This window comes from Fomitiporia mediterranea (genome assembly GCF_000271605.1).
Source record: "Fomitiporia mediterranea MF3/22 unplaced genomic scaffold FOMMEscaffold_9, whole genome shotgun sequence".
NCBI classification, from domain to species: domain Eukaryota; kingdom Fungi; phylum Basidiomycota; class Agaricomycetes; order Hymenochaetales; family Hymenochaetaceae; genus Fomitiporia; species Fomitiporia mediterranea.
In genome coordinates this window covers 1,462,181-1,486,762 of record NW_006760394.1, presented here as the reverse complement: position 1 = coordinate 1,486,762, position 24,582 = coordinate 1,462,181, and the positions used below count along the sequence as shown (strand labels likewise).

The 24,582-nt window shown below is 36.9% G+C and overlaps 4 protein-coding genes across 4 annotated transcripts; 2 read left to right on the top strand and 2 right to left on the bottom strand.

Moving 5' to 3' along the window:
* Positions 1–8,377: 8,377 nt before the first annotated feature.
* Positions 8,378–9,000, top strand: FOMMEDRAFT_91593 (uncharacterized protein; the record flags this gene model as incomplete). The annotated part of the gene is made up of 2 exons (XM_007269219.1): positions 8,378–8,692; positions 8,788–9,000. Coding segments are annotated over 2 exons (528 nt in total), but the record flags the coding sequence as incomplete, so codon positions are not given.
* A 6,680-nt stretch (positions 9,001–15,680) lies between these two features.
* On the bottom strand, positions 15,681–16,492 carry FOMMEDRAFT_159231 (thioredoxin-like protein; the record flags this gene model as incomplete). Its single annotated transcript, XM_007269218.1, has 4 exons — positions 15,681–15,818; positions 15,873–15,971; positions 16,045–16,254; positions 16,325–16,492. The coding sequence occupies 4 exons, from the start codon at positions 16,490–16,492 to the stop codon at positions 15,681–15,683; spliced, it is 615 nt and encodes a 204-aa protein (XP_007269280.1).
* Positions 16,493–17,718: 1,226 nt separating this feature from the next.
* On the bottom strand, positions 17,719–18,546 carry FOMMEDRAFT_159230 (glutathione S-transferase; the record flags this gene model as incomplete). The annotated part of the gene is made up of 4 exons (XM_007269217.1): positions 17,719–17,901; positions 17,954–18,068; positions 18,127–18,320; positions 18,379–18,546. 4 exons carry the CDS (start codon positions 18,544–18,546, stop codon positions 17,719–17,721), a joined length of 660 nt encoding a protein of 219 aa, XP_007269279.1.
* A 4,278-nt stretch (positions 18,547–22,824) lies between these two features.
* Positions 22,825–24,569, top strand: FOMMEDRAFT_22282 (uncharacterized protein; the record flags this gene model as incomplete). Its single annotated transcript, XM_007269216.1, has 4 exons — positions 22,825–23,057; positions 23,085–23,380; positions 23,411–23,550; positions 23,815–24,569. Coding segments are annotated over 4 exons (954 nt in total), but the record flags the coding sequence as incomplete, so codon positions are not given.
* Positions 24,570–24,582: the final 13 nt, after the last annotated feature.

The window sequence follows — 24,582 nt, the reverse complement described above, 5'->3', positions numbered from 1 at the left end:
AAAGAAAGGAGCAGAATTACCTAAAATGTGTCAGTATATCTCTAACTCCTGTAGAATAAGAAGTAGTAGAGGAAATTATACAGGAAAACTTAAAGAAAGGATATATTAGAGAAAGTCATTCTAAAATTGTATCACCAGTATTCTTTGTAGACAAAAAGGATTCAGGAGCAAGAATGGTTATAGATTACAGAAAATTAAATCAGATTGTAGAACCTGATCCATTTCCTATACCTATAATACACACACTACTAGACTATTTAAAGGAAGTAAAATGGTTTACAACTCTTGACCTTAAAAGTGGATATAACAACATTAGGATAAAACAAGGACAAGAATACTTACAAGCCTTTAGAACACATAAAGGATTATATGAACCACTAGTAATGTAATTTAGAATGATGAATGTACTAACAGTATTTCAGAGAGCTATGAATCAACTCTTTGAAGAATTAATAGGTAAAGGGATAGTAATATATTTAGATGATATTATTATCTATGCTCAAACACAAAAAGAGCTATTAGAGCTAACCAAAAAGGTGCTACAATTATTAAGGAAAGCAGACTTTTACTATAAACCAGAAAAGTGTTTCTTTAATAAACAGGAATTAGACTACTTAGGTTTTGTAGTCAATCAAGATGGACTAAAAGCAGATCCTTACAAGATAAAAGCTATATTAGAATGGTCTAGACCTCTAACAAAGAGAGATATTAGGAAAATACTAGGATTCTTTAATTTCTATAAGAAATTTGTAGAAGACTATTCTGGAAAAGTAAAACCATTATCAAGTTTACTATCACAGAAAAGAACCTTTACATAGGGAGACACTCAAGAAGCCTCTTTTAAAGTTATAAAAGAAGCATTTGCTAAAGTACTAGTATTAGCAAGGCTAAACTATGAAAAGCAGTTTGTAGTAGAAACTGATGCATCAGATTTTGTATGCTTAGTAATACTATCACAAGAACAGGAAGATAAAGAATTACATTCTATAGCTTATTATTCTTCAACTTTTAGTAAACAGGAAAGAAATAATACAGTACCAGATAAAGAACTATATACTATTATAAAAGCATTAGCAAACTGGAGACATTATTTGGAAGGAGCCAAACATCAAATTAGAATAATAACTGACTAATCTAATTTAAAAACCTTTCAAAACAAAAAGCAGTTAAACAGAAGACAAGTAAGATAGGTACTAGAACTAAGCAGATACAACTTCAAAATAGAATACAGAGCAGGTAAGAAAAATAGAGTAGATACACTCTCTAGAAGACCTGACTATAAGTTGGAAGAAAAGGATAATCAGGAAGTTGTATTACTCTCTCAGGAAATGTTTAAAGAGTCAGAAATACATATTAAAACAATGACAGTAGAAGAAACTATAGAAACAGACTCAGAAACTAATTACAGTAATAAAATACTGTTACTAAGAGAAGGTAAACAGGAAGAAAAAGTCAGAATTGTTTAACAATATTATGATAGTGTTATAGCTAGACATCCAGGACTCAGAAAGACTTTGGAATTAGTAAAGAGAACATACTATTGGCCAGGAATAACTAACTGGATAAAAGAATATGTAGATACTTGTATAATATGTTAAAAGACAAAACACAAGAGAGGAAAAACACAACCACTATTACAACCATTAAAAATTCTAACAGGACTCTAAGAACATGTTACAGCAGATTTTATAACAGGACTACCAATTATACAAACTAGTAAAGATACAGTACTAATAATTGTAGACAGATTTTCAAAGATGGGAATCTTTATTCCTTGTAAAAAGGAAATAGATTCTAAAGAAACAGTAAAGTTATTTATACAACATGTTTTCTCAAAACATGGGTTACTTTTGAAAATAACTACAGATAGAGGACTACAGTTTGCTAGTAACTTTACTAAGCAAATATGTGTACAACTAGGTATTAAACAAGTATTATCAACTACTTACTATTCAGAAACAGATGGACAAACAGAGAGAGTAAATTAGGAATTAGAACAATATATAAGGTGTTATGTTAATTACAGACAGGAAGATTGGGAGGAGTTTATCCCAACAGCAGAATTTGCCTATAATAATAAGTAACATTCTGCTACTAAACATACACCCTTTTACCTAATATATGGAAGGCATTCTAACATGACTTTTAACTATAGAAAGTCAAATGTGGAAGAAGCAGACAAATACCTAGAGGAGATAAAGATAGTACAAGTAAATGCTAAAGAAGTAATAGAGAAATCACAGGAACAAATGAAAAAGTATACTGACAAACACAGAGGAAATCTTCCAGAATTAAAGGAAGGAGATTTAGTTTTACTAGATAGTAAGAACTTAAATCTAGTAGTACCAACTAGAAAGTTGGCAAACAGGTACATAGGACTATTTGAAATAGAAAAACAAATAGGGGTAGTAAATTACAAATTAAAACTACCAGAAGGGATGAATATTCATTCAGTTTTCTACTCAGGATTGTTAATACCTTACAAAGAAAAGGAATATCTAGGAAGACAAGTGTATACTAATCCAGACCCAGAGTTAATCAACAAAGAATGGGAATACACAGTAGAAAACATACTAGCTAGTAGGAAGAGGAGGAACAAATATTAATATTTGATCAAATAGTTAGACTATCTAGATATAGATAATACTTGAGAACCATTTAGAAAAGGATTAACTAATTCAGCAAAGTTAATCAGAGAATTTTATATAAACTATCTAACAGTAGTAAAGCTACTACATTTAGAAAACTGGTTAACAAAGAGACTAGGGCATAATTTACTAATAAGTAAAAGAATACTAGTTAAAGAACAGGATACAGGAGACATAATCCTACAAGAAGAGCAAATGTGGAAAGACTGGATGAAAAGGAAATCAGAGTCTTCAGAATACTTTAGTATTCTAGCTTCAGATTCAAGTACAAGAGAAATTAGAGAAGGATTGGAAAAACTTCAGCTGAACAACAAACCTACTACAGAAAACCAACCTCTAATAACAAAAAGGAGACAAACAAGTAACTATAAGAGATAGTAACCTTAGAAAAAGAGAAACAATACTTGGGACACAGAAGAATCTGAAGAAGACAATAGTACATACTATATAAAAACGTTACAGTTAGAATAAGAACACACTAATTGTAAGGAAGAGTATAGTAAAATGAAGGAACACAATACTATACTAGAAGATTCTATTATACAACAATTAGAAAGACAATAGTAAATACAACCACAATTCACTCAAGAAAATATAAACAATATTATGAATCCAAACAGGATACTAAGAGCTCTTATTGAAGAAATAAGACAAAAGTATATAGTAAAGTATAAAGAAGCAGAAGCAGTCAACAAACTATAGGTCAGAAGAATATAGGAAATAATTATGAGTAGTTACTTCCTTAAAGTAAAAAGAGAGGAAGACAAGAATTTCTTGAGGGAAACTATCAAAAAGGGAGTCACTCCTATAAGAGGAGATAACAGACTCTGGATAGAGTAAAAAGGTATAATAGAATAGGGTCCTGAATATGACATTAAACTATTCCTATAATAAATCTAAGGGAAAAGAGATTATTATAGTATAGTAGCTCTTAACTGAGTAAGTAATGTTCTGAACAAGACATTAAACTATTCTTATAACAAATCTGAAGTACTAGATTGTTATAACAACATAATTTGAGTAAATCAGAAAATTACTCCTAATACAAGGATAAAAAGGGTATTAGTATATTATATGTCTCCTCCACATTCATAAGGACATATAATAAGGTGCTCTATACACACCTTCTGAATAGAAGTAAAACTAAAGAGGGTAACTAAACTGGAAACTACAAACAAGAGGGAATAACTTCCTACCAGTTAAATTTAGTCTTTAGAGTGTACTATTTCAGTCAGAGAGTCTGAATACTAGTCAAGCTAGAGCTAGCTAGTAAAGAACTGGGAGGTAGAGGACACATTAGTCTATATTGTAAACTGACACTGAAAGCAGAATTATAGCAACTAAGGCAAAGGTAGAAGCCCTTTTAATAAGTTAATTAGTTACAACTATTAAAAGGAAAACTATACTTACAAGTGTAGCTCTTACTTTTCAGCCATGAAAGTAGGCTATAAAATTAGCTGAAATGAAAGGAAAAGGCATTTATATTCACTTTAATACAGAATACAAAAGAGGCAGACTATAAAAAGTAAAGTATCTAAAGGAAAAGATACTAGTATAGGATACACAAAACAAAGGTAACAGAAAAGGGGGGAAGGACACAAATCCTACTCAAAATTAAATCCTAGCCCAATTAATTATAAAGTAAGTATTTTACAATAGTAGTAATACTGTTCAAGAAAGTATTACTTAGAAGGGACTGGATGTTAGGAATTGTAAAATACAGTAACTGAGTTTAGGAAAAGCTTAACTCAAGACTTGGAACCAAGTAGTTTATATACAAAACTCTATTAGTCACAAGTTTAAAGATTGGCCAGATCAACTAGGCTACCTTTGTTGTCCTACTTAGTAAGAACTCTAGCTCAGCATTATAAACCTTTAATTATTACTAATGAGTGATCAATCTATTAGTAGAGAGAGGGGACAGGAAGGAGTAGGTACTAAGTCAGTTAGGAAAAGGTAACAAAACCTGTAGATAAGGTCTTTATCTCTCTAAGGTTAAACACATACTCTAGTACAGTATTACTTAATAACCTCAACCAAAGACAAGTCATTTAGAATACTTATATAGAGAGGGGATCTGGAAAGAGTATAGTGTTTAGAGTAAGAAGTATAAAGGAAAAGACTAAGAAAAAACCTGAAGAGATAAAAGGAAAATATTATACTTACTTGAGGAGAAACTATATAGCTAGCTAGAAACACTTTGTACAAAGACAAAGGACTATTAAAGCTAGTAAAGAGTTAGAGCTAATACTCTGAAGCTCTATACTTGAGGAGGACTAGTACTAGTGAAGGAAAGGGAACTGAGAGCTCTAAGGAGAGACTATAGGAAAGTAGCCTCCTTTATACACTTTGCTCATATAGATAGGAAAGTAATAAAGTTATAAACATAAGGACTATATGAGAACAACATAAGGAATACATGAGACAATCTAGAACTTTAGTTGTAAGTTCTATGATTGAATACAGAAGCACAAAGATAAGGTTAGAAGTTAATAAGAATAATTGTCTTCTAAACTAAGTCTATTGAAGAAGACTTAGGGAAAGATCTAGAACATTAGTTGTCAGTTCTAGAGTATATACAAGACAGTCTAGAACTTTGGTTGTAAGTTCTAGGGGCAGTATAGAAGTACAGCCTTTTATATTATAGAAGTTATAAGGAGTCATTAGAAGTCATAATACTCTATCTTATGAGAAAGTGTATTACAAACCAGTGTATAGAAAGTATAGGTTGAGTCAGACAGAGTTATAAGAACAATAGAAAGCTCTACTTTATGGGAAAAAGTATTACACAGCTTACACAGTATAACTAGTCAGAAGGACTCATAAGGAGTCATTAGAAGTATGAGAGGAAGTATAGAAAACATAACAATACAGTAAAGGAGTCATTAGAAGATTAATCTAGAATACAAGAAGACACAAACTAGTGTTAGCAGATTAATAGAAGACACAAACTAGTATAGTATACAGTCTAAAGGATTAGCTAGCTCTACTTTATAGGAACAACAGTGAAGGGAGTTACTAAAGTTACTAGAGTAACATTACTCTAGTAAAAAGTATATAAGGAGACCAATTTGGCCCTTAAAAGATAGTTTTATTAATTTAAGTTACTTAGTACTTGGAAGTACTTTACTACTAACCTACTAGGCTACACTTACAGCTTGACTAAAGTAGGACTCCTCTACCCTCTTACTCTACAAGTCTACAAGTCTTACCCTCTATACTCTATTCTGTTACTATTCCTAAGGATTAGGACTAGTAAAGTAAGTATATCTAACATTTATAGACTATATACAGACTGACTCTTACTACTACCCCTCCTTACTTTATTATTCTGTTCCTTTAACTACTCCTTCATTCTTTGTTAATTCTATAGTCTCCCACTCTTTGTCTATCCCTTCATTCTTTGTACCTTTATCTTTGACCTTCCTTTCTTTCATTCTTTATAGCTTACTATTCTTAGTAGCTTACTATTCTCTAAGTACTCTTGTGTAGTTTAGTATATATAAGTATACAAAATCAGACTAGTCCTATAGTCTTGATCTTATCTACTCTAGGTAGTCCTGTACTCTTAGGCTCACTCTATATACTCTACTCTTGTCTCATTCTCTCTCTCTGTCTATTCTGTAAGTTTCAACTATGTTCTAGTACTTACATTCTGTATTTGTGTTGTGTAAGATAGTTGTAGCCTGAGTCCCCTTACTAAGCCTTTAGGTCCCCTCTATACTGTTACTAACATCAGATTAAGACTACTTATTACTACTCTACAACTCTCCTATGTTTTAAGTATTAGTACTTACTATTGTATTAATCTCTTTTCTTTGTTCTAACCTTTTTACATTTTTAAATTTTAAACTTTCTAAACCCTTTTAAACTTTTACTACCCTTCTTCTATTCATTACCCCTTTTAGTTTAGTGTTAATCTCTTTATAGTATAAACATGGACCCTTCTAAGCTGACTACTACCCCTACTGTCCTACTAGATTAGTAGTTATAAGTAGACCTAGCTTAATACATACAGACCTTTATCTAAGAGGCCTTTACTAACTATGTAGCCTACCCTTCAGACTTTAATAGGCAGCACTTTAAGGACTTCTAGTACTAAGTTGAACTATACATAACTACTACTTTAACTAATCTATTCTCAGACCTTGATTGTATCTTATTTGTCCTCTCCTTTATAAAGGAAGGCAATACAGCTATTTAGGCCTAGAACTGGATTGAAGAACATTAGATTGGAAGTCTGATTTGACTTCAGAACAACAAGTTGTATTCAGAATTTATAAGGCAGCTCTGTACTTTCTTTATTAATCTGAATAAGAAATGTAATGTGTAGAACAAGCTTGTGTCTCTATAACAGGACAAACATTCTACTAATACCTTCTTTCAGGAGTTTGATATCCTAGCCTAGAAGGTAGGATTCATACTCAGGTTTAATAATGTTCTTATTAGAATACTTGAAAAAGCTCTTTACTCAGAACTAGTTAATAAGATTCTTAGAATAATACTAGAACTGATCACTTACACTAATTAGAAGATGTGTGCCATTTCCTTTGACTAAGCTGTGGCTCAGATACATTAAGTCTGTACAGAACACCTGTACATATGTTTAACCCTAACAGTTCTAAGCTCTTAGATTAATCCACCTGTAATTTGTAATCAATCTGTTCTAATAGACATTAGAGAAGCCTGAAAGTAAGGAGTATACTTTACCTACAGAAAGTTAGGGTACTAGATTAAGGACTACCTATAAAAGTAACAGTATATCTGTTAGGTCATTAGAGTAATAATGAGTAACAAGTAGGATTTGTAGTAAGAAGCCTTTTCTACAAATCCAGAAGTTACTTTAGAACTTTTAGACTCTGACTACTGTAGCAGACTGTATGTAGGCAACGCTTACTAATGTATTATATAAGTGTAATGGTAAAATGAAAGTAACAAAGTAAGAGTAATGTGTTACAGGGTCCAAATTAAGCAACCATGGCCAAAATGAGACAGAGGTGGATTGTCTTTTGAGATTGTGAGGAGCCACTGAGCTACAAACAGGCCACACAAAGATGAAAATGATAAAAAAGCGTGAATTAAGGATCTTGAATGTGTCTTCAACATATCATCCAGCATGTCAGAGACAACACCTTCTCTGCAACTTGTGCAACCCTCACCTTCCACATACCCTGTCTCCTAGCATTCTAATCCTACTGTGCAAAGCAAGAACCTGTGCCAAACAAAACTGCAATTCCAAGTTTGTACCAAGGAAGAGGCAGCTGAGCAACAGAGAAAGGAGGATGAGTGAGATTGAGAGAGCTGCAAGAGAAAGATCGAGTTGTATGAGGAACACAAAGCTGAAAAGAAAGCTTGCAAGAAGGAATTGAGCACTGCAAGAGTTGCTAAGTATCAGAAGAGGAAGAGAGAGGAGTGTCAGAGACTTGATACAGAGGAAAGTAGTCAGGTATGTATCTTTTGTTGACTAAAGTACATTAACAGTTGTTTATTGACTTATATTACAGGTATCTAGTGATCATCAAGAGAGTCCAACTGCTCTTCCATGCAATAACACTGTTGCTGAGGTATCCCAGGAAATTTCAGGACAGTGGAAGACACAGCAAACAGGAAAGCAGCAGGGACGTGTTCCAGGTGTTTCTAGGTGTACAAATTGGTACCATCCATTCCTATGGGATGCAATTGATTGTATTGCACCAAAGGTTGACTTCAGTCCCTCAAAAATTGTTGAGTTCTTGAAGAAAGAGAGTCTGGCACTGTACAATCGATTGAATAAGGGTACAGTCCAGAAATGGATTGCACTGTGTAGAACAAAATGGTCTGATACAACAATCTACAATGTCCAGAACAAGTGTATCTTAGGGGGTTCTGGACGTGTTGGTACTCTTACAAAGTACCCTGAGCTTGTTGAGGAGATTAAAACAAACTTTCTGGGCTTTTGTGCAAAAGGTTACCCACTGAATGCAGTAATTGGCTGTTCTATAATGCTTGCCATCATTAAAGCTTGCAATCCGGATATCCTCACATCAAACTTCCAATACAGTGAGGTATGTATCTTATGTGTCTGTCCCTATCACAATAGTGGACATGTGCCTTGAGTATTGTCTCTCTGTCACACTAACTGATGTACATGTTTGTATAGAAATACATTAGGTTGTTTCTAGGATTGGTTTTGAATATGACAGTAAGGCGAGCAACTCGAGCTGCTGCACACCTACCCAAGAACTGGGAGGAGGTGTGTGAGTGTGCTTTTTTTCGTCTTGTTCATGTAGTAAAAGAGTTTGATATCCCCTCATTGGTGAGTGCTTCAGTACTATGGTTTATTAAGTATATCACTCATTTTCTTTCAAGTTAATTGTTAATATGAATCAAACAGGGGTACTATATATTCCTGGCTATAAGTACACCTATGAAAAGAAAGGTTTGAAGCAGGTAAACGTCATAGCTAAGGATGAGAAGCAAGGATACACACTTTGTGTATCTAGTACTGCTGATAGCAAACTACTGCTATTCTAGCAAGTCTATGGTGGTAAAACTGACCAGAGCCTCCTAGAAAAGAACTCTACAAATATGGAAGAGGCTCTCAGTGCTGGAATTCAATTTACAGTGGTAGCAAGTGTAAACTAGTGTGATAGTCACTTCAGCACTCAGAAAACAATGAAAGAAGTGTGTACATGTGTTGTAAATTGTTGTTCTTAAACTAAATACCTCTTACAGTTCATGAAGAACATTTACAAGCCTCACTATAAGAGAGTCTTGGAAGCAAATCTATACCTGCTAAGGGACCAGTGTGCTGTCCTTTACTTGGACTGCTATCTAGTACATACGAGTACTGATTTCTTGGATTTCTTACAATCAGAATACCTGTATATCATCCCTTTATTTGTCCCTGCAAACTGTAAGTGTGCAAATACATTTCTCAATGACATTGGAGCTGAACTTCTGTATGGTGAAGGCACTCCTGTATTCCAACCAGCAGACATTGGTCTGTAGTGCATCCTCAAACACCAATTGAAACAACATGCACTTCAAGGAATGATCCAGCAATACTACAGCCAGATAGCAAAGGGCATCCCTCTTGAACAAGTAGAAATATTAGACAAGATCAAAGTACTATGCAATGCTACAGTATTGGCTGTATTGAGTGCATGGAACTTCATGAATACACCAAAGGGGCATGAAATCATTAGAATGGTAAGAATCTTTGATTTTGTTCAGTATATTGTCTTCTAACTTTCATTTATATATTACTCAGGCCTGGAGGAAATGTGTTGTTAAGGAATGGAACTTATCTGGCTCTATGCTTTCAGACCTCAAAGTAAGAGCAGCATTGTGCAATTATATTACTCAGGACAAAACTCTACAAGACAAGATTTTTAATAGGACTGGGCAGGAATTTCTGATTATTATTGATAGTACTGAAGACAGTAACAAAGAAGATACTAATGATTTATTTGATGATGATACTACAGTACCTCTTGCTTCAATCATTAAGGAGACAGTTGGAGTTGATGTTGGGAAAGAATACGAGTTTATTAATGACTACTATGGAACAATGGATTCTATTGAGTATTCTAACAATCCTGACCATCCAGGCTTTGTCTTGAGTAATCTGGAGGAGAATATATAGTATTACTCAAACGACAGTGTCCTTTAGAACCAGTCTTAGAGGTTTGTGAACTGGTCCTTCTGCTTGTCTATGCAATTTACTCAACAACATTCTGTTGGCAGCTCTTATTATTTAGACACTAGACAGCATACTCAGGCAATTAGACTTAGATTTTTTTTTGTTTTAAATGAAAAATATCATATTTTTTTGTACTATGCTACATAGGTCGAGCACTGGCAACAAGTACTCTGTTACCTGTTACGTTACACTAAATAAGCAACACAACAGGTCTACAGTTACCTGTTACTGTTGCCTACATACAGTCTACTACAGTATGTACTCTAGGATTTTATAGAGGTCTAACAGTAAATATAGTACTGAAGAGCTATAACTTGGATCTTTTAACAGCCACTTTTGATTCAATAGACACTGTAGGATTAGAAGTAAATAAAGTAAGAAAAGTAGAAAAAGTAGAAAAAGTAAATTAACAAAATTATTTATTAAAAAGGAAAAAGTTGAAAACAAAAGTAGATAGTTCTCTTATTTTGTCTGATTCTTTTGATTCTTCTCTTCACACTTTATCTGAGTCTAAATCTGTACAATCTGACCTACTACTTCTACATTCTAAGAACTCAGAACATTTGGAACATTACTAAGCCTTGTTTACTACTTAGTAGTTTGTCTATAGTATTAAGTAGAGATAGTCTTAACTGAGTTCACAGTTGAGGACATGAGTCTGTCCTTGTTGAAAGAGAGAGGTTAATAAGGAAATGTTAGTACATATACTTACTCTCTTAGATAACAAGGTTACACAAGCTGTACATTCCCTTTAGAACAAGTAGTAATTTATTAGAGAACATTATAAACACTAGCTTTAGGTCCCTGTCCTCTTAGCTCCCTTCTCAGGATCCCTCCAGATCTGAACAATAGCTCTAGCAGACAGTGAATGTACTGGTTTGTACATTAATAAGGCCTTTATATAGGAATACTACCTTCCTACTTAATGTGTTCTACTTTCAATCCTAGTATATAATACAGACAGAACCCTGAACCAGAATAGTTAGATTACTAAGTTTGTTCAACTATAGATGACCATTCAGGATTATAAGGAAAGTATTAAGTTTAGAGTTACTAACCTTAGAAAGACAGACATCTTTATTAAATTCAAATAGCTTAAGACTTATAACTCTACTATTAACTAGTTAGAGTAAACACTTACATTTGATTAGTGTCTCAAGTCTTACAGCTATCTTACACTACTGTCCTAAGTGGATACAGATGCTTCTAATATTACTAACAGTTCTAATAAAGGTGACTAGTTGTTCTTCTTTAACTAGGATAGATATATAGACACATATTCTAGTCAGGGTAGAATAGAGTCAATCTGAAGAATGTCTGAGACAGAACCAGTTCAGAACCCTCTTAGAACAACTTTACTCTAGAACACACATAAACTCAGCCTGCCAGATTTTGTCTGAGAGTTTCCTAAAGTCTTTAGTAAAGAGGAATTTGACCAGCTTCCTGAATGTTACTTTTAGAACTATACAATTGAGTTGACTAAGAGTTTCTAACCTAAGGATTATAAGGTCTATCTACTTAACAGAGATAAGTAGGAGGTGCTTGACAAGTTCCTTTAGGAAAATCTTCAGAACAGCTAGATCTGACCCTTAAAGTCCTCTATGACCTCCCCTTTCTTCTTTGTTAAAAAGAAAGATAGGAAGCTCTACCTAGTCTAGGATTATTATTACCTTAATAAAGGTACTGTTAAGAACAAGTACTTACTCCCTCTGATTCAGGAGCTCATTAATAAGACATATACATCCAGGGTTTTTACTAAGTTGAATGTTTAATAAGGATACAATAACATTCAGATTCAAGACAGAGATGAGTAGAAGACTGTGTTTCAAACTAATTACAGACTGTACAAACTGACTATAATGTTCTTTAGACTAACTAACTTGCTTACAATGTTCCAGTCATTTATGAATCACATTCTTACAGATCTGATTGACTCAGAGTATGTTAGTGTGTATCTAGACAACATTCTAATCTTCACTCAGACAGTCAAGTATTGTTACTAACTAATCTGAGCAGTTCTATAGTAGCTCTAAAATAATAAACTGTTTCTCTAAGAAGTAAAGTGTTCTTTTACACAGGAGTCAGTGGATTATCTGAGCTTTATAATTAGTAGAGGAGAGGTCTGTATGGATCCAGCAAAGGTAATTGTAGTTTGGAACTAGTTACAATCTTAGAACCTGAAACAGGTTCAAACATTCCTTAAGTTTACAAACTACTACTAATACTTTATTTAAGGCTTTAGTACTATTACCCAGCCCCTTCACAATCTTACTAGCAAAGATGTTCCTTAGTAATAGAGTAATTAGTAGTAGTCTGTGTTTGAGTCTCTCAAGTAGACTATTACTAGCAAGCTTATATTAGTAGTTCTAACAGTTGTAAACAAGTTCTAAGTTAAAGCTAACTCTTCTGACTTTACAAATAGAGTAGTACTGTCCTAGTTTATTAATAGAAAGTAGTGTCTGATAGTATTCTAATCAGAATCCCTTTCTGTAACAGAACAGAACTACTCTATCTACAATAAGGAACTCCTTACAATTGTCTGTTCCCTAGAGGAGTAGTGTTAATATCTTCTTAGTACTGTACAAAAGTTTGAGATTTAGAGTGATCACCTTAATCTCTAGTACTTCTAAGCACCTCAGAAGCTTAACTACTGTCAGGCCTGCTAGATGTTAGAACTGTAGGACTACAACTTTGTACTGACTCACAAATCTAGAACACAAATGATGAAAGCCAATTTACTCTTAAGACAAGCAGGTTATAAAAGGGGGGAGAATAACAATAAAAATCTTGTTCTCTTAGACAATTCCTGTTTTGTGTCTAAGACAATCTAAGAGATCTGACTTGAATCTAAGAATGTTGACTTTGTTACTTGTATACAGTAAGCTTTAAGACACACACAGGACTAGGTCATAGTAAAGCAGTTAGAGAAGTAGGCTAGGAACTAGGAGGAGGATAAGGATAGACAGGTTTACTAGGAAGGCTGACTGTACATTCTAAAGGATTGAAAGCTGTAGGAGAACATTGTTTAAGCTCATTATAACAATCTGACTGTAGAACATTCTGGCTGACACAAAACACAGGAACTCATTACTCAGAACTACTAGTAGCCAGGAATGTAGAGGGAAATCCTAAAGTACATAACTAGTTATAATATGTACTAACAGACTAAGACCTACTAGACAAGGGTTCAGGCTTCCCTACATCTGTATTAGATCCTAGATCACTCTTAGGAAGAAGTCTTAGTAAACCTGATTAGTAAACTACCTAAGTCTTAGAGTTATAATACTATCTGTATGATTGTTGACTGATTTTCTAAGCAAGTCTATATAGTTCCAACCTGAACAGAACTCACTTCTAAAGGTATAGTACACATTTATCAGGATCATGTCTTCTAGTTGTACAGACTCTCTTGGAAGCTCATTCACAATTACAGACTGTAATTTAAGTCAAAATTCATATAGAACTTGTATACACTTCTTAGAATTCAAGAGAACCCTTCTACTATATATTACTTGTAAACTGATAGTCAAACTGAGTGAGTCAATCAGGAGATTGAACTCTATCTCTAGATGTTCATCAATTATTAGTAGTCAGATTGGTCTGAATAGTTAGCTCTGACAGAATTTGTACATAATAACTAGTAACACTCTACAACAGGATAGTCTCTGTTCTTCCTTAACTATAGAAGACATCTGTATCAGAGGACAGTTCCAAGTTGAAACAATAGTTCTGAATCTGTAACAGACTTTGTAGAACAGATACACAAGACTAGGGAGGACACATAAGCTCTCTTAGAGAAGGTAGTACAAGTTATAAAGCAGAACTATGATTGGAAGAGGTCTATAGCTGAGGATTACCAGTCTGGTAACAAAGTTATACTAGAAGCTACTAATCTGACTACAGATTGCTTAATAAAGAAGTTAGACAACAAGTGCTTCAGACTCTTTATTATTAAAAAGAAGGTTAGTACCTCTATCTACAAACTCTAACTTCTGACAATATAGAAGTACATACACCCTGTGTTTAACAAGGTTCTGTTGTCTTAGTACTATGATCTAGGTTTTCCTTTATAACAAAGACCTCTACTACCTTTATCAGAACTTATTAGTTCCAAACTAGAATACAAAGTAGAGTATGTAGTAAATACTAAGCTAGTGTATAGAAAGCTCAAGTTCCTTGTTTACTAGAAAGGGTACCTAGTTGAAGAACACACTTAGGAACCTGCTAAGAACCTTACTTATACCTCTAAAGTAATCTAAGACTTCTATCAACTTCATCCAAGTACTCTGTACAAACTCAGTCTTACAGATTTCCAAGCCCTACTGTTCTGACCTATGTCTGAACTACTAACTAAGCCTAATGTTCACTAATCAGGACAATTGGTTTTAGAGGGGGGGTAATGTTATAGTTCTCTACTCTTACACCTTTAGTTCTGAGGGTTCTACACCCTTCTGTACCAGAACTCAGGACTTCTGTCCCTTAAGAGTACTGTTTATAAACTATATACAGGCTGACTCTTACTACTACCCCTCCTTACTTTATCATTCTGTTCCTTTGACCACCCCTTCATTCTTTGTTCATTCTATAGTCTCCTACCCTTTGTCCATCCCTTCATTCTTTGTACCTTTATCTTTAACCTTCCTTTCTTTCATTCTTTATAGCTCACCATTCTTAGTAGCTCACTATTCCCTGAGTACTCTTGTGTAGTTTAGTATATATAGGTGTACAAGATCAGACTGGTCCTATAGTCTTGATCTTATCTAATCTAGGTAGTCCTGTACTCTTAGGCTTACTCTATATACTCTACTCTTGTCTCATTCTCTCTCTCTGTCTGTTCCATAAGTTCCAACTATGTTCTGGTGCTTGTGTTCTGTATTTCTGTTGTGTAGGATAGTTGTAGCCTGGGTCCCCTTACTGAGCCTTCAGGTCCTCTCTACACTGTTACTGACAGTAGGGTACTCAAAGCAAATATACTCTCTTTATCCTTGTCTCAAATTAGGGCTGATTCTCCTTTACATTAGCATTTTTGAGCCTTATTCTTTTCTTACAATATGAACATCTGATAGGTATAGGCTTATACAAGACACTTTCTCTAACAAACTTGCTCATAGTATATATTACAGGAAGGGCACAAGTGATGCCATAATAAATGCATATCCAGCATTAAGGTGGTGGTTGTAGGTGATTTTACAGAAATAGTCACAAGTATCATTATGAGATAAGCTAATTAATATTGTATAAAAATCAATTCAGTTCAATAGTCTTCCTGTGTTACATACAGGTACTCAATCCACAACCTGCAGTCTATTTGTTCTGCACTGCCAAGAATGTGTGTGCCTTTGCTTGGATCACCTTCCAAGACTTGCAAGATGAAATATCATTCCACCAGCATGATACCTTAGGAGTTGCTTGGAGTCCTTGAAGCCTAGTTGCTCTGTAATGAGAGTACCAATTGGGAGGTGCAGAAGGTCTGTGAGTGTGAGCTCCTACCTAATTCGTTGAGTTGATATTTCACGCCTATGAGGTATGAATAGACTTACATCACCTGTAAGGTACTTTTGCTTGCTAAGGATACACTCATAACCCTCCAGTTTTTTCTGCCAGTGTAGAGGCGTACTCGGCGGTGTGCTCATTGGAACCTTTAACACCATGCATCCTTCAAATCGTTGAGCGAATGTACGTTTGAGCAAGAACGGGGCATATTATACTCACGGTTTGAAGAACTTTTCTGAAGCCAACCCGACGGCATGTGCATAGAAGTCGTTGAGAATCATTATTCTCAATTGACATCGCTTGTTCAAATAGCACATTAGCCTTCGGCTCTTTTGGGATAAGCTTACTATTTGGGGCGTGTTTCGCAATCAAGTAACGCGCAATTGCGCGGCTTTCGAAGAGTTTGAAGCCGCAGTCCTCGTCCTCGACCTACAGTCATATACAGTTCCATCAGTATCAAACAATAAATATAGCACGGGAGCAAGAGGAGTTGACACACAAGGACGGGAATTTGACCGAAGGCTTGCTTTTGCTCTAAGAAGTCCTTGTTTTTCATATGAGCAAAGTTGACTAGCAGGATCTCGTACGGGACGTTGATCTCTTTCAGCGCAACTGCGACTCCATGAGTACAGACAGAAGGAGAGGCACCGATAAGCTTTACGACCATGTTGTCCAGTCAAGACAGTCGAGAGTCGAAGTCATACTGGATTGCTGATCTTGCGACTTATGAGTTGCTAAAAGGTAGCCCTGGTTCTGCCTTATTATATGCTCACTGCATGTGCATTGACGTTTCTAGACGAGTCCTGCAAGTACCTAAAGTAACCCTAGTATAGTTGTTTCCTCTGCTTTCCTCCCTAACCTGATTATTGCGCGACGCGCTTTCAAATCACTCCCGATTCGGATTCGGTTGGATTTTCCAGAAGCTTTCGTTTTGCACACGTAATCAAGAATGCGGACTGGGGACGGCAAACAAAATAGAATCACGTATATATAACCAATATGAAGCACTTCATACACATGAGTGTTATGATTGTACAAGAATCGAAATTTGGGCAAAGAAATGCTTTTTGCAACACAGCTCTTCTCTCCTGAGACTTGTAAATAAAAGGTCGAAATGCCAAAACTGCATTTCCTTACTATTTACTAGTATGTAATAAAGATAAGCAATAGATGATTGTGTGATTTTTGTGGCATAAATTTGTGCAGGTGCACCGAGATGCTGACGGGGTTTTGTCGGAGATCCAACTACAGTCCGATCAGCGCGTCAGGGTCACATGACACGTTGCACAACTCGGTTCAAAAACTCAAAGGCTTTTGGTACGACACATAAGTTTCACAAAGCTCTTCAGGCTGGTGACCATAGGGCCATAATCTGTCCGGAACAAAACATTATTTCTCAGGCAAGGTTTTCATTACACAGCTTCAGGACTGCAGACCTTGAAATTTGCTCTGCCAGTGCGGGTATTACTAATCAAAAGTGTCCCTTCAATGCTCAATAACTGCAGCATCGAGCGCGTCACTCCAGGTAAACCGTGACGTCGAATGTGTGTAATAGGCTCGTCAAGACCAGTATAGTTCTTATCTCCGGCAGACCATTCTCATCTACACCTCCCTTATTGAGTATTGGACTAGGGGCTTCTCATAAGTCTACCTTACTTAAGCAAGGCACTTTGCATGTCATTTTAGATCTTAAATAATCTTCTTCAGTACAGGTGTCGCGTGGGAAGGTCGCCGGTGATTTCATGGTCCATGTATATCAAACGCACTATGGTACGACGAGATGTGGCGCACGCACATACAATCTACATTACGAGATATTCTGCATACGTAAAAAGTGGTTTTATTTCGACATCAGGTCTAGTCTTCCCTTGCTACAAGTACGTCATTGATTTACTACTTCTTTTGCGCTGCCAAGTATGCCTGCATCTCAGCTTGGACTGCCTTCCAGGTCTCACGAGACGAAATGTCGTTCCACCAACATGCAACGTTAGGAGTCGCCTGGAGTCCCTTGAACCCAATTTGCTCGGTGATGAGGGAACCATACGGGAGGTGTAGAAGGTCTGCAAGCGTGAGATCCTAACCATTTTATTAAGTATATACTCACGCCTGTACGATTAAGCAGACTTACATTACCAGCGAGATACTTCTGTTTGCTAAGGATACGTTCGTATCCCTCTAGCTTCTTCTCCAGCGTGGAGGCGTATTCAGTGGCGCGCTCCTCGGACCCTTGCATACCATGCATTCTTGTATGCAACCAATCAATATATGTTTAAGCGGAAAAGGTGCGTGCGAGTTACTCACGGTTTGAAGACCTTCTCTGCGGCCAACCCGGATGCATACGGATAGAAGTCATTGTTCTCAATTGACATTGCTTGCTCAAACAACGCGTTCGCCTTCGGCTCTTTGGGGATAAGCTTGCTGTTTGGTGCATGTTTCGCAATCAAGTAGCGTGCGATCGCACGGCTTTCGAAGAGCTTGAAGCCATCGTCTTCGACCTATATTACATACGGTTTCAAGGTTTAATCGATACTAGAGCACACGTAATTAACTCACAAGAACAGGAATTTGGCCGAAGGGGTGCTTTTGCTCGATGTATTCGTTGGACTTCATATTGGCAAAATCGACTGGTTCGATCTCGTACGGGACATTGATCTCTTTCAGTGCAACTGTAACTGCGCGGGTGCACGTCGAGACAGGAACACCGACGATCTTTACGGCCATATTATAAAGTCAAGAAAACAGAGACGTGGAAGGAGATTGACGAGTTTGCGACTTGAGGGCTGTTGGAGTGTAGCTCTGGTGCTGGGGCTTCAGCACTTCACCGCTGCCTTATATAATATATACCCTCACTGTATATGCGTTCGACGTTTCTAGACTACTCCTGCGACTACCTAAAATAATTACTGGTCCAGCTACTTAGTACTACTGCGGGATTATTCCCTAATCGGCGTACATGCTTTCAAAGCACTCCCGGTTCGGGTGAGTTATTCCACAGCATTCGGTTCTCACGCATAAGCAAGAATGCGTAATAGGAAAAGCCAAGCTAAGGAATCCGAGTCCGGCCTTGGTAATACAGACGCGTCCATCACGAAAAAGTCTTAACAGTTGTATTAGATTATAACCTAGTATATTTTTTACTTTTTGTAAATTTTGTAAAAGTGATAATAACTTAGATAGTGGTTTTCACAAGTCAATTATAATTTAGTACAAGTAAAGCAAGAATCCAGAATAGTTATTAAAATTACTGATATTAATTATGATTGTACATATTGTCAAGATATACAAGTGATTATAACATACCTCCTGAAATAATAATGTTAGAATATACTTATTAAATTTTAACAGTATAGTATCCTCTTATAATTTATACTAGTCATTACAAGTATCCAAATAGCTTGTTTTGGCTTTACTTACAAATTTGTATTAAATAATTAATAAAATATAATTATATTTGATTATAGAATACAAAAAGATAGTAAATAATACATTATTTCTACAATCCCAATCCCTGCACCACCAGCAGCCTCTGTCTCATTCTTTTGTGAGTGGAGTTTGTGTCAATAAAGGATTAATACATTCTTGGGCTGTTCAATGTAGTCTTTGTTACCAGGCCTTGATTGTTGCTCAGTCCCTACAAGTAGAATCACATACATGTGTGAGTTGAAAGGTTGAGCAGATTGTGAAGGGTGAGGCTCTGTCTGTGAGACAGGTTTAGAGTGATTAGTAAGTGGCAACAAGTAAGAAAAGATGGACACACTGTGACAGTGTGTAGCAAGTGTGAGTAGTGTATACAGATTGAGATACAGAGTGTTGGACAAGCTGATTCAGACTACAGACAAAATCATGTCTGTGTGTGTACAATCTATTGTCTATCTACAGTGTCTAATAGGAGGTGTAGTAAACTGAGTCATTAATTGCAAGGTGTATCTCTAGGACATTCTGGCTTGAAGGGAGAAGGCAATGTACAAGGTGTGGACAGACTCAGCTTAGGAGGGGTGAGTAGTGGCTACTGCTTCTGTTATTTGAAATGGTGTCATAGACAGTACTAGAGAATGTAAAGGCACACAGTGTGAGTCTATCAAGAATGTTAAGTATAGAATAGTAGGTGGGGAAGGAGAGTATGTACAGGGTTGGAGAGAGGATTGTGTGTAAGGATAGGTATACTAGCCTTATGTGAAGATTCTCTCTTTACCAGCACACTCAACTACTGACTGGGATAACCTAGTAATTGAGTGCTGAGAAGGAGAAAGAATCCCCTAACCCTTAGCTCAAAAACCCTTTATATATGTGTATACACATGTAGTAGGATACAGGGTAGTCTAGTAAACAAAAAGGAAAACACTCACAAGCACCTACAACACATGTTGTACAAATGCACAGGTAGTGCAATTGTTACACTTGCCCTCCAGCATTTAGTCCTAAATGCTAAGGGAGTTAGTACCAGAATAAACGAAATAACAACACAAAAACAAAAGAAAACGTTAGTAACTTACTACAAAGTTCAGTACTGCTGTGCTAGGACATTCTCTACAGCCATGGATGTGTCTTTGATTGGTCCTGTAGTGGACTGGACGTGTTCCTGTCCAGCTTGGACATGTTCTATGGTGGAACTGGTGGAACTTGCAGCAGATTGGTTGGAATGGCCATCAGATTGAGTGGAAAGTGGCAGATTTGGCAGTAGAGTAATACCTTGAGTGTCAAATGAGCTCAGAGCACTCATATTAAGTACTGAAGTAAGATTGGTGGACGTTGAGGGCAATTGTGAATTGATCTGAGAATGTTTACAGTTGTGTGAGTAGAATATAACAGTTCCATTGTTGATTTACTCAGCTCTACACTTTGCACCTAAGTAAAACAGTAAGGTATATGTGCTTGTAATAATATAATACAGAATATATGTGCATTTACCTTGGTTCAAAGCCATGTTCTTATAGTATACAAAGTCCTGGGACACTTGCATCATCTTAGCATGTTGAATACAGTCTTAGAACAGTGGTAGCAGGCTCAGTCTTGTATGAGAAGGAACATGGAAGTTATACAAGTGTAATACAATAAGATAATGCTCCAGGAGTTGTATAGTAGGGTTGAGGGAATTGTTGTGGATAGCCCTAGAGAAAGCTGCAATCTCCTTGAGCTCCTCTCAATCGAAAACATAGTCAGTACTTGTACTGTGGTTGTGAGTAACCTAATCCTACATGATTGGTTACACTTGAGGGCCAACTAAGAGTTGTAGAGGAGGATGAGGCATATTTGTGCCTTGTAGAAAAGCAGATGCAAATGTATGAGCAACAGATTCTTGAGTAGTAAACATGATATACACAGTAAAGTGACTATATGTACAGTTTTTAAAGCCTTTGTGTATGTCTACCTGTATGTCCATACTGTAGCATTGTGTTTGAAAGGTTGCCTCATGTTTTACTAGACTGATACTAACCTGAGGGTCATCAGTATTGAGTTTTCCCTTTCCTAGAGTTAGTGTATCAATAGAATCGATTCTAAGTATGTCTAAGTATTCCTTTAATGCCTTAAGGTGTGCAATTTTATCATAGGGTAGCCATGTGTGATCTCTGGACTTCCATAGTACTTTGAACAAAGCAGTAGTCCCTTGTCCTGTGTGAGTTTCAATCAAATCTACTGTCCATTCCTTGTTCTCATTGTTTAATCCAGTAACTTGTCCTACTTCCCTTCCAGGGAATAATCTATCATTGTTTGGAACATGTATTGAAGAGTTCTGATTTTAGTTACTATCAGATCTTCTTGATTTTATTAATTCTTTGGATTACATAATCACTTTCTTCATGTAGTTAGTTCTTTCCTATTTGGAATGGAAAGGGGAGTTTTGACTAGAGCCCACAACAACACTAGAGGGAACAAGCCCACCAAAACCTTGCCTCTCATTTTGGAGCCTACTGTGAGGGGTGGTGCCTCTGTTCTAAAGTGTCTGGGTTGTTTTTGTCTTGATCTTAGCCTTGAGGGCCTTGCCTAGCTTGTTTTGAATCAAACCAACTGTTTTGACACACAAGAAGCACAATGATGTGGCTACTGAGAAGAGGATCAAGAGAAGCACCATACTTCAACAGTAGCAAGCTTGAGGAACTTCTGCAGTTCTTTGAAGACATTGAGATGTTAGCTGCCAACTTTCAGAAGGACACCAAGTGGATGTGCAAGCAAGTGACATACTATGTAGTAACAAGCTGTAGCAGTTTGTAGGCTACTGTGCCCAAGTTGAAGAAGAAAGGAGTGTGCAATTGGAGCATTGTGAAAGAGGAGATCAGAAAGCTCTATCCAGAGCTGATTGATGGTCAATGCTACACAAGAGCCAATATTACACAACTAGTCAATGTGCAGAGTGAGAAGGAAATGACAGTACAGACAGAGTTTGGCTGCTACTGTTACAAGTTCCAGGTGCAAGCAGAGTACTTGAAGGAGCAAGGGAAGATGTCAGCACACAAGTTAGACTGTGAGTTCTGGAGAGGGATCAGAGGGATGCTGAGGACAAACCTAATGTAACAACTGGAGATTCTCTATGTGGACAAGGATGCAAGCAAGCTGTTCAAATTCACTAATGTAGTCAGGCTAGCAGACCATGTTCTTCTAGCAGGGCAGACAGAGGCAGGCCAAGACTAGACAGTAATGTTGCTAAAGGAGAAGCCAGAGAAAGAAGCAGGAGACAAGTATGCAAAGATTGTGAGGAAGCTTGAAGAGTTACAAGCCTAGGTCAACAAAGCAAGCAAGTCCAGGAAAATGCTGATGAATCAAGCACACAAAACTGACCAATCCACCAATTCTGTGAAATCCAACCTGAAGCACAAGAGGACCTGCAACTTTTGTAGAAAGCAAGAACATTTTGTACATGACTGTAGGACTGTGAGCAAGTACACTCAGAGGGGGAAGTGTATAAGGTTAGGGCAGAAGATTGTGTTAATGAGTGAGGCATTTGTGCCAGCCAGTGTAGAGGGAGCAACATTGAAGGAGCACATAGACTAATACTACAAAGACAAGCCTGTGTTCACAGTAGGCACAATCAATAAAGCAAAAGATAGGTTGAATGTAAGTGAGGGAGAAAAGCACAAAGCTGTTCTTAGAGCAGATTTGGATACAGAGGTGACAAGGTTGGAGGAACACTTGAGGAATGTGAAGAGACAAAGAGAGGAGGCAAGGACCATGAAGGCTAACACAAAGCCAGTCAAAGTCAGACTGAAGCAAAGTGCCAAGTCAAGCAAGATTATTAAGTAGGTCTTAGACCAGATGATGGACAGTGTTGTTACATTGACACACTGTGAGTTGTTTACAATAGCTCTAGAGCTCAAGTGCCAGTATGCAGCTAAGCTTATGAGGATGACTCAGATGCATGACAAAATGCTGAACAAGGCCAGAAGTGGACCTGTGAAGGTAGAGGAGGAAGAGACAAGTGAGGAAGCAAGGACCAACAGTAGAGAAGATCAGCACACAGGTACAAGCATTACATACAAGGACAACAAAGCACAGTCAAGCCCAGCAGCAGAGCTGAGAACAAGCAGATTGTACAGGAAAGTAGTGGATTACATCAGATTGAGTTGGATTTGAGCTGGAGAACAAGAATGAGAGCAGAGCAGAGGAGCAAGTGTGGCAAACAAGGCTGGAAGTGTACCAGTAAGGATGAGGGAGAATAGTACAATGGATGAGCAGCAGAGGCTGTTGCAAAGGGCAGTAGTAAGCCAGATGAACAAGGTCAGAAGTGTATCTGTAAGGATCAAGTGTTAAGACAATGAGAATCAGTCAAGCCTAGCAAGAATACCAAGTATGAGCAGATTACACAGGAGGACGTCAGAAGCTGTCAGATCAGAGTAGTGTTGAGCAAGGGAGTGTTGGATAGGCACCCCAGTCAGTAACAACAAGGCCAGAAGTGTACTAGTCAGGCTAGTAACAGTAAAGCTGAACAATGAATTGGAGACTGAGAGCTTACTAGACTAGGGAGCTGTTATGAATGTGATACACAAAGACGTTTAGAAACACTTGGGAGTACTAAAGGAGCAAGTGCAGACAAACCTCAGGCCAGCAAATGCAGGATCAATTGTGATCAAAGGTGTCATTCTAAGACTCAAGGTGTCAGTAGGTGGAATATTAATAGTGATGCCAGTTCATGTAGTAAAGGACACAATGTTTGACATGATAATTGGGAGGCTGTTCTTTGCATTAACTGAGTGTGAGACAAAGGATTTCAAGGACAGTAATCAGATTTTAACCTTGACAGACCCAGCAGATCAGAACCAGAAGTGTCAGGTTGAGACCTGAGCAGCTGTTGGATGAAACCCACTACTCACTACTACTACCATCTATGTTAGAGTTGGAGAGGATTGGTCTGGCAAGCCTTTGGCCTTGGTACAGGTTACATTCTCTTTACTCTAACATTCCCTTATACCCCTTTCTTTTATGGACACTCATTCTTACTTGAGACTCACACTCTTTGTTTCTTTATCTTACTTTGATTGATACCTTTTATCCTTACCCACACTCCTTATGCTTACTCTTCATTATTGCTTCTTAAAGCAAGTGACTGAGGACAGTCACTATTTAAAGCTTGGGGAGGTGAAGAGTTCTGATTTTAGTTACTATCAGATCTTCTTGATTTTATTAATTCTTTGGATTACATAATCACTTTCTTCATGTAGTTAGTTCTTTCCTATTTGGAATGGAAAGGGGAGTTTTGACCAGAGCCCACAACAACACTAGAGGGAACAAGCCCACCAAAACCTTGCCTCTCAGTATCCTAAGTAG